This window comes from Setaria viridis, chromosome 2 (genome assembly GCF_005286985.2).
Source record: "Setaria viridis chromosome 2, Setaria_viridis_v4.0, whole genome shotgun sequence".
Taxonomy (NCBI): Eukaryota; Viridiplantae; Streptophyta; class Magnoliopsida; order Poales; family Poaceae; genus Setaria; species Setaria viridis.
The window spans coordinates 34,372,189-34,380,609 of record NC_048264.2 but is presented as its reverse complement, the minus strand read 5'-3'; the positions used below and the strand labels follow the sequence as shown (position 1 = coordinate 34,380,609).

General features: G+C 43.2%; 1 protein-coding gene across 3 annotated transcripts; it reads left to right on the top strand.

Moving 5' to 3' along the window:
• The first annotated feature begins 1,672 nt into the window (after positions 1 to 1,672).
• Positions 1,673 to 4,700, top strand: LOC117843913 (ETHYLENE INSENSITIVE 3-like 3 protein). 3 transcript variants are annotated; one of them, XM_034724669.2, is made up of 3 exons: positions 1,673 to 1,943; positions 2,264 to 4,189; positions 4,276 to 4,700. In XM_034724669.2, exon 2 carries the CDS (start codon positions 2,357 to 2,359, stop codon positions 4,181 to 4,183), a length of 1,827 nt encoding a protein of 608 aa, XP_034580560.1. In that variant the 5' UTR covers positions 1,673 to 1,943; positions 2,264 to 2,356; the 3' UTR covers positions 4,184 to 4,189; positions 4,276 to 4,700. The 3 variants fall into 3 exon arrangements, with proteins under 3 accessions (XP_034580560.1, XP_034580562.1, XP_034580559.1); XM_034724671.2 differs by having other exon boundaries at positions 2,257 to 4,189; positions 4,332 to 4,700; XM_034724668.2 differs by having other exon boundaries at positions 2,257 to 4,189.
• The last annotated feature ends 3,721 nt before the right edge of the window (positions 4,701 to 8,421 follow it).

The window sequence follows — 8,421 nt, the reverse complement described above, 5'->3', positions numbered from 1 at the left end:
TCACAAGGGAACACCCTTCCTCCACGGCGTGGTTTGGGCCTTGGGCGGCGCGGCAGTCGCCCTGCCTCTCACGGAAGCGCCAACTCGGTGGCGCGTGGATCGACTTCCGCTAGCGACGGCGCTGGGTTGGGCGCGATGGTCGACCTTGAAGCGGCGACGCCGCGACGGCATGTCGGAGTCCCTCTGCAACCGAACCAGGGAGCGGCCGGAAGAGAGGGAAGAAGCGAGTGGAGGAACTTGGGCCGAAAATGCCGCGTTTCTGGGAAGACCCTCGTCATTTCACGGATGCCTCCGTCGGATGCTCAACGAACGGCGATGCGGCTCGGACGTCCGTCTGAGGTAGTTTCAACTACAGGAGAGGATCCGGTTCCGCCACACTGCTACTGATCACCAGCGCCATCGCGCCGCGGCGTACGAAGAATGTGCGGCGGCGAAGTTCAGTGGTCCGTGGTTGTGGTCTGTGGAGCAGTGGGACGCACGCACCGGGCGTAGGTGCTGCGGGCAGAAAAGGAAAGGCTCGGCGCGCGCACTTCGGGAGGACGGGGATTGGCACGGGGCAGAAAGCGCAGCCGGGATGCCGCTCGTGAGGGCATCGGTGCATCATTGCTGACCCGGGAACCGGATCCTTCTGCGGGGAGGGGTGGAAGGGGCACACTTGCTGCGGCCCTGCGGAGAGATGCTCTGCTGCGGGCTTATCTGAACGATTGTGATCGGTGGCCCTGTATATGAGAAGTTGAGAACTGACGAGGAGAACTGTAAATTAACAAAAGTCAGAGCATATATCCTTCCCGATTTGTAAAAAGGGGACAGAAATCAGACCTGTTCGCTTCAGCTTATAAGCCGGCTGAAAAGCTGAAACGGCTGATTTATTGTGAGAGGAAAACACTGTTTGGTGGCTGATAAGCCGGATGAATAAGCTGAAGCGAACAGGCCGAGAATATTTGTAGAAGAATGCAAGTGTGTTCTGAAGATTTCCCTTTTTTTTATACAGATGCTGCAGCAAATTCAGCACCACCTTTTTTTTTCCGAGTAGCTCAACACCATTTTTTTGACGCGGTTTGAAATATTTGCAGCCTATTCTTTCCATTTTCTGAAAATAAAAGAAAATATATACCGTTACATTAGTTTTACGTAAGGCTGTACAAACCAACATTTTATTAGGACTTGAATTTGTCTTCCGATGCCTCAACCCTTTAACAAGCTGATCCTTGTTAAAATATAGAAAATTAAAACAAAAGGTAAGCATTTGACTTTACTCATAGTATATACTAACGTATTGTTGTTCGCTTTGATACACATCATTTCTCACCAGCAAAATATAAATCTATGGAATAGTCAATAAACAGGTAGTATCTGTAATTATATACCTACATAGGCTCCGATGTATTACAAAGTGTATGACTATTAAGGTTGAACTAATAATAATATAGCCAGCTTAACAATGATGCTTGGAGGGATTTCTAATAAAATTTCAACATGATAATACAAATTAGTATGACACAATATACTAGAGTAGTGAATTATTTTTTTTATTTTTTCCATGTAAACCGGCTTCGTTTGGTAATTTGCTATGCAATTTTGGGAGCCCGATTTGGAGCCAACCCATTTGGCGGCTTTCCCATCCATAAAAAAAATGGCGGCTTTCCCACACGGTACCGTGCAGGACAAAACGGGGCAGAGGATCCACCGAACTACCCAACGGAGGCCTCGTGTTGGCTTTCGTCCATTCCTGCTTGCCCCGTTTCCCCTCCTCCTCCTTCCTTCCTTTTTTTCTCACTTTCCATTCGACTCCCAAATCCGACCGAAATAAATAGCCAGAAGAAAAGCGAATCTTCTCCTCCATCTCCCCGAGCAAATCCCTCGTTCACTCGGGCGAGATCAAATCCATTCGACGAGAAGTTCTCATTCATCGCCTCCGCTTCGCCCTCCCTGTTCGCCGCCAGGTACGAAGCACTAGCCCCTCCAGTTTGGTGATTGCTGCTCTGATTAGTGTTCTTGCTCCGTGTGCGCGGGGATTAGCGGGAGTGGGTGGACGAATTTCGCGATTAATCGTCTCCTCTCGTCGCCGTTTTTAGGGTTGTTATACGGATTGGTCCTCAATAGCGAGGGTAGGGTCAACGTGGGAGGTGCGGATTCCTGTTTCGGGGTGCAAAATTAGTAAATGGCTGGCGCAGTGGATAGAATTGGAGTGCTTCACCATTTCGGTCTGTTTTGGCCTGTTGTACTGACACACATTTTTTGGGGTTTGATTGATAGTGCCCAGGTTTCGGGTCGACAGGTTGCAGTGATCCTTGCTGAATGCGCAGCTAGCCTTTCCTGGGTTTGATGTAATCTGGCTGCCAGAGTGGTAGTTCATATGGATCAACTCGCCATTATTGCGTCGGAGTTGGGCGACTCCTCAGATTTCGAGGTTGAGGGCATCCAGAACCTCACTGAGAATGACGTCAGTGATGAGGAGATCGAGCCTGAGGACCTGGCGCGGCGGATGTGGAAGGACAGGGTCAGGCTGAGGAGGATCAAGGAGCGGCAGCAGAAGCTCGCGCTGCAGCAGGCCGAGCTGGAGAAGTCGAGGCCGAAGCCGATATCCGACCAGGCCATGCGCAAGAAGATGTCGAGGGCACAGGACGGGATCCTCAAGTACATGCTCAAGCTGATGGAGGTGTGCAATGCGCGCGGGTTCGTGTACGGGATCATCCCGGACAAGGGGAAGCCTGTCAGCGGCGCTTCGGATAATATCAGAGCTTGGTGGAAGGAGAAGGTGAAGTTCGATAAGAATGGGCCTGCGGCGATTGAGAAGTATGAGTCTGAGAACTTGGTGACTTCTAATGCCCAGAGCGGTGGGATTAAGAACCAGCACAGCTTGATGGATCTCCAAGATGCCACTCTGGGTTCTCTGCTTTCGTCTCTGATGCAGCATTGTGATCCACCACAGCGCAAGTACCCTCTGGAGAAGGGCACTCCGCCCCCATGGTGGCCTTCAGGGAATGAGGAATGGTGGATTGCCTCAGGCCTTCCCAGCGGCCAAATACCTCCTTATAAGAAACCACATGATCTTAAGAAAGTTTGGAAGGTTGGTGTGCTTACAGGTGTGATCAAGCACATGTCCCCTAACTTTGATAAGATCAGAAATCATGTACGCAAATCAAAATGCTTGCAGGATAAAATGACCGCAAAAGAGAGTCTAATTTGGCTGGGAGTTCTGCAGAGAGAAGAAAGGCTTGTTCACAGAACTGACAATGGTGTATTGGCGACGCACCACAGTTTGCTAGAAGACAGACATGGGGAAACAAACAGCAGCAGTAATGAGTATGATGTTGATGGTTTTGAGGATGCTCCTCTTTCTACATCATCTAAAGACGATGAACAAGATCCGTCTCCTGTTGCACAGTCCGCTGAGAACCATGTCCTGAAAAAAGGGAGGGAAAGGGCCTACAATAAACGCTCTAGTCAGGTTGTTCCTAGTAAGGCAGGAACAAAAGAACCACCAAAGAGGAAAAGAGCACGTCACAGCTCTACTGTTGTTGAGCCTGATGTACAAAGAGTTGATGCACCAGAAAACTCAAGAAATTTGATTCCCGATATGAATCGGCTGGATCAAGTAGAAGTCCAAGGCATGGCTACCCAGATTGTCAGCTTCAACCATGGGGGCACCACAAGTGTATCTTTACAACACAGAGGAGACACTCAAGTACAGGTCCATCTTCCTGATGTTGAGGCTAATAGCTTCGATAGCGCCCCAGCTGCAAATGCTACTCCTACAATCATATACATGGGAGGCCAGCATTTACCTTATCAAAATAGTGACAGTGCCAGGTCAATATCTGAAAATAATTTTGTAGCGGATGATGATCCTGGTTTAAATAATCTGCCCAGCGGTTATCAGACCTTACCTCCAAAACAATCACTACCACTATCTATGATGGATCAACATGTGGTTCCCATGGGTATCAAGGCACCTACTGATAACATTCCTTATGGTGATCATATGCTAGGTGGAAATTCAACTTCTGTTCCTGGAGACATGCAGCAGCTTATAGATTTTCCTTTCTATGGTGAACAAGATAAGTTTGCTGGCAGTTCCTTTGAGGGGTTACCTTTAGACTATATCAGTATCAGTAGCCCAATCCCAGATATTGATGACTTGCTGCATGATGATGATTTAATGGAATACTTGGGGACATAACCTTAGGTAATTTCATTACATATCCACCATTTCCTTTGTTAGTACATCTCGCTCTTTGATTATTTGGTTTATTTTTTCCATTTCGTTTTCAGGTTAGGATGAGGTCGATACTCAATAACATTTGTTCTCATCCATTTTGTCTTGCCAGAATCACCATCCTAACTTGAGTATGGAAGGCTAAACTTCTCATTTTGTTGCTGGTCTTGTTATTTGAGACCAACCATCTGTAGCGTGCTGAGTGATGACTTGCATTTTTTTGGCAATAATGTATCACATAGTGACAGAATCGTACATCTGGAAGGCGAACATGGCCTAAATTTGATATGATATCTTTCTGGGGATAATGTCTGGTGAAGAAAGGAAAGTTTTTGTATTTTAGAATTGTAAGATATGAGATATGAGCGTTTTGCTCTTCTGCATCCTCTCTTTCTCTATGGCCTGTTGCCATCTACATAAACTTCGGGAATCCAACATTGTATATATGCAATAAAGGAATGAAAAATTTTCAGTTGAGGCACCCCTCTATATATCTTTATTTTGTGTTTGAAATTTGATTTCAGTTTACTAAACAAAAGGTGTTGTAGCATAATAATACAGCTGGAATTGTTGATATTACACTTGTAAAAGAATAAAAATTGAAACAACCGCCTCTGCATATTAAAGTTCAGAGGTGTCCCAATGTAGTAGCAATAGGTTATTATAAGTAAATTACAAGTGACAGCAGCACTGTTAAATCCAGATCATGGCCAATATAACCCTGAAAGTATGTACAGTAGGCTGTTTTACAGATCGTTTGGTTTGACAGGTGGTACAGATTCAGTCTTTGCAATTGTTTTCCACGCTTGTGTTTTTTCAAAATTACACATGCGACAAAGCATCAAATGTTTAAGTAGGAATTTAGGACAAATAGTTTCTTGTGTTAGAGACCTATATGGTGTAGTAGAGGTCTTTGAAATAGTTCCGTTTGTAGATTTGTGATGTCAGGCACTCAGGCTTTCAGCATAAAAGTTTGCCATCTTACTCTCTTAGGCTTATGCTCTGTCTCTATGCACTGTTTTTTTCTCGTATAAATTCTCTAATGACAAACAACATATGGTTCACCTTTTTTCCGCTATTTGGCAAATCTTTTTGGGAAATTATGCGACAGGACCTTAAAATGTGTGGCCTTATGCCTCTTACTTCCTAAAGGTTGGTGCTCTGTATCTAGGCATCTTTTTTCTCCTATAAATTTTCTTTCGTGGCAAACAACATATAGTTCATATTTTTCTCTCTCTCTACTTGGTGAATCTTGTTTTTGGGAAATTTTGCCACTGGACAATCAAAATGTGTGATCTTTGCTGAATTCACCAATCTGGTATCCCTATCAACAGCTTCTCCTTCATATGATGGGTCTGCAAACTATCTCCAACTCACTAATAATTCCTCCCTCCATTTCTTTTTGTTAGGCATAATAGCACTCAGCACAAAGATAACAAACAGCAAGTGAAAGGACAATGCCAACCTTGCTATTCTATCGCAGAAAAAAAAATCAGGAATCAATGCTGCCTATTCGGTTGTGTGCATGAACCTGCATGCTCTTTCAATTCCTTTGCATTTTATGCAGCCTGGCTAGCAGCAGATGAGGTGAGGGTATAATGTGAAGCAAGAGGTAAATACTTGTTTGGTAAACTGAAATGCCTTAAAAATGAAGTTTCTTCTCGATTTTATCCTGCCCAACAGCAGGAAATGGAAGAAGCAAATGTCAGACACTTTCACATAAGAATTTGGTGCTCTTTTTTTATTTATCTAAAATCTTCAGCTCTTGTTACAGGGTTACTTAGCTGGTTTAGATTTAAGATGAGAGATCCTCAAGCTTGAGCTGGTAGCCCTAAGACGATGCTCTTGTTATAAAAGTACATCGTTTTGGGTACCTATATACTCCCTCCGTCCCAAATTACTATTCGTTTTGACTTTTCTAGATACATAGCTTTTGCTATGCACCTAGATATATATATTATGTCTAGGTACGTAGCAAAAGTTATGCACCTAGAAAAGCCAAAAGGAATAGTAATTTGGAACGGAGGGAGTATGCTTTTACTGACCAGCCATTTAATTTCTTGTGTCACACTGATGAACTTCCTGTATCTGTATGTGTATTTGGATAACGTTCAGTTTGCATGCACCATTGATGATGTGGAATTCTAGATTCTTGTGATATTGATTATCATGGCATCATCCCATTAATTAATTTGTATGGACTGTGTGTTCAATCACTCATGAGTTGTCTCAATTTGCACATAAATATAGTCCTTAAGAAATTCAAAACATCAGTTCCAGTGTCGTTTTACTTAATAAGGAACCATGCATCTTGGCTTCCTTGCGTGATGTAAGTATAAGCATTATTCGGCACTTTGGTCTCCTCTGAAGCTTATCTCTAAGTTTCTTAACCATTGGTCTCGCCGACAGAGTTAATGCTTATCTGTATGCACCCCAGGTCTGTGGAATCTACTATGCAGGTTATGGATCGTCTTAGCTGTTCTGCTTAAACTAGAGTTAAGTCACTTAATTTTGTTATTGTTATTTGGTCATACTTCATAACCTTCTGTCATATCCTCTCCTGCAGATGAAAAGGGACATAGTACAACGTTTGCTAACATGTTATGGTGTTAATGGAAGCTCCATATATACTATGAAATTAACAACTATTGGAAAAAGGTAACTATCAACAGTGGTGAAACTAAGATATGTATTTGTTTGACAACATTCTCTACAATTCACAAGCTTAATCTAGCTTGTCTAACTATTAACTACGCTGCAAGTGGCAAATCAGGCTACCATAAGCAAGCATTATTGCATTAATTACGGACAACTGACTTGTCGAAACATGGTATCAATAACATCTTAAATTGTAGGGCTAAAAATAGGCAAACAGACATCCTGGGTAAAATATACCATTTCAAGTCAGATATGTAACCATTTAATTGGTGCTGCTTGAAATGGTACATATCCGACTTGAAATGGTATATTTTACCTTTCCTTTTTTCTTTCTTATATATTGTAGACAAGAACTTATTAACTGTGTTGCTTCAAGTCTTCAGCTTTTTGGGTGCATGTACCTAATCCAATAATAACCACTAGATTGGACCAAGTAGGTGTTTCTTCAGTTTTGATATACATTAGTCCAAACATAAGCAGATAGCACTTAACAACTTTGATTGTGACAGTAGAATAAAATAGGGGCACTTAAGTTGGGAGCAGTTGTTTGAAGTTGGAATGATTGTGATAAATATTTTGTAAAGAAATGCTGGGTCACATAGCAGCCTGCAACTGTGCTTTCTTGTCAAGTAAATAAAATAAATATGTTGCTTGATTTATATTTATTACTGAAACTTTACCATCATCAGCAGCTAAGGTTGAACTCTTATAGTCTCTAAAGAGAATCAGGCATTTTGGGTTTTGAAATGCTTGATTTTCCTGCTTACCTCTGTCCAGTGACTAAGTTGGCATAGCTTTGTTATTGTTCAATATCAATAATAAAGGTAGAGATCGACTGCTCTTTTGAAACCCCAAATGGTGGAGTGTTGAGATAGAGGCATTGTCTTTCTAGACTGTTCTGCTTGCTTTCATGAAACTAATTCTTTGGCCATGCTGGAGCAGTCATTGCCAGAAGATATTTTCTGTACTTGTGAAGCCAATGATATATGTTTTCCACAACTTATAAATTTCTAAGTCTCAGCACATGTATCTCACCGTGGAGCCTTGGGTTTGTTCTCTGATTTTATTTTTACTCTTACTGCTGCCTTCACTTGTTATTTGGGATCAGTCTGATTTGGGTGTTTTTGTCTCTGTTCTTTTTGCTATGTTCTTTTGCGTGAAAGATACAAGATTCATATCTCTTGGCATGGGGGTTGTTGGACTGCGGGCTGCCTCCTTGTGCACAAATTGGCAGGAGCCAAACACTTGTGGGGTCCTCTAATCATAATCCCTTCGCAGCAATTCTGTCACATGCATGGCAGGCCTGCAGCATCTCGAGCGATCAGAGATTCAGCATTCAGAAAGACTGGACCAGAAAAAGGAGCCCTCTGGCGAGCAGAATATCGAGCCGTGAAACGGGATGTCAGGTAACCGTTTGACTTTTACCGGGAAATGCAGTACTGTGCTGGCTTGCGTCGACAGCCGTGGCTTCACGCATGGCCTTTTTTACCTTGCAGAAAACAGGTTGACCCATGGACGGTGGATGCAGGGAAAACCAGAGGAGC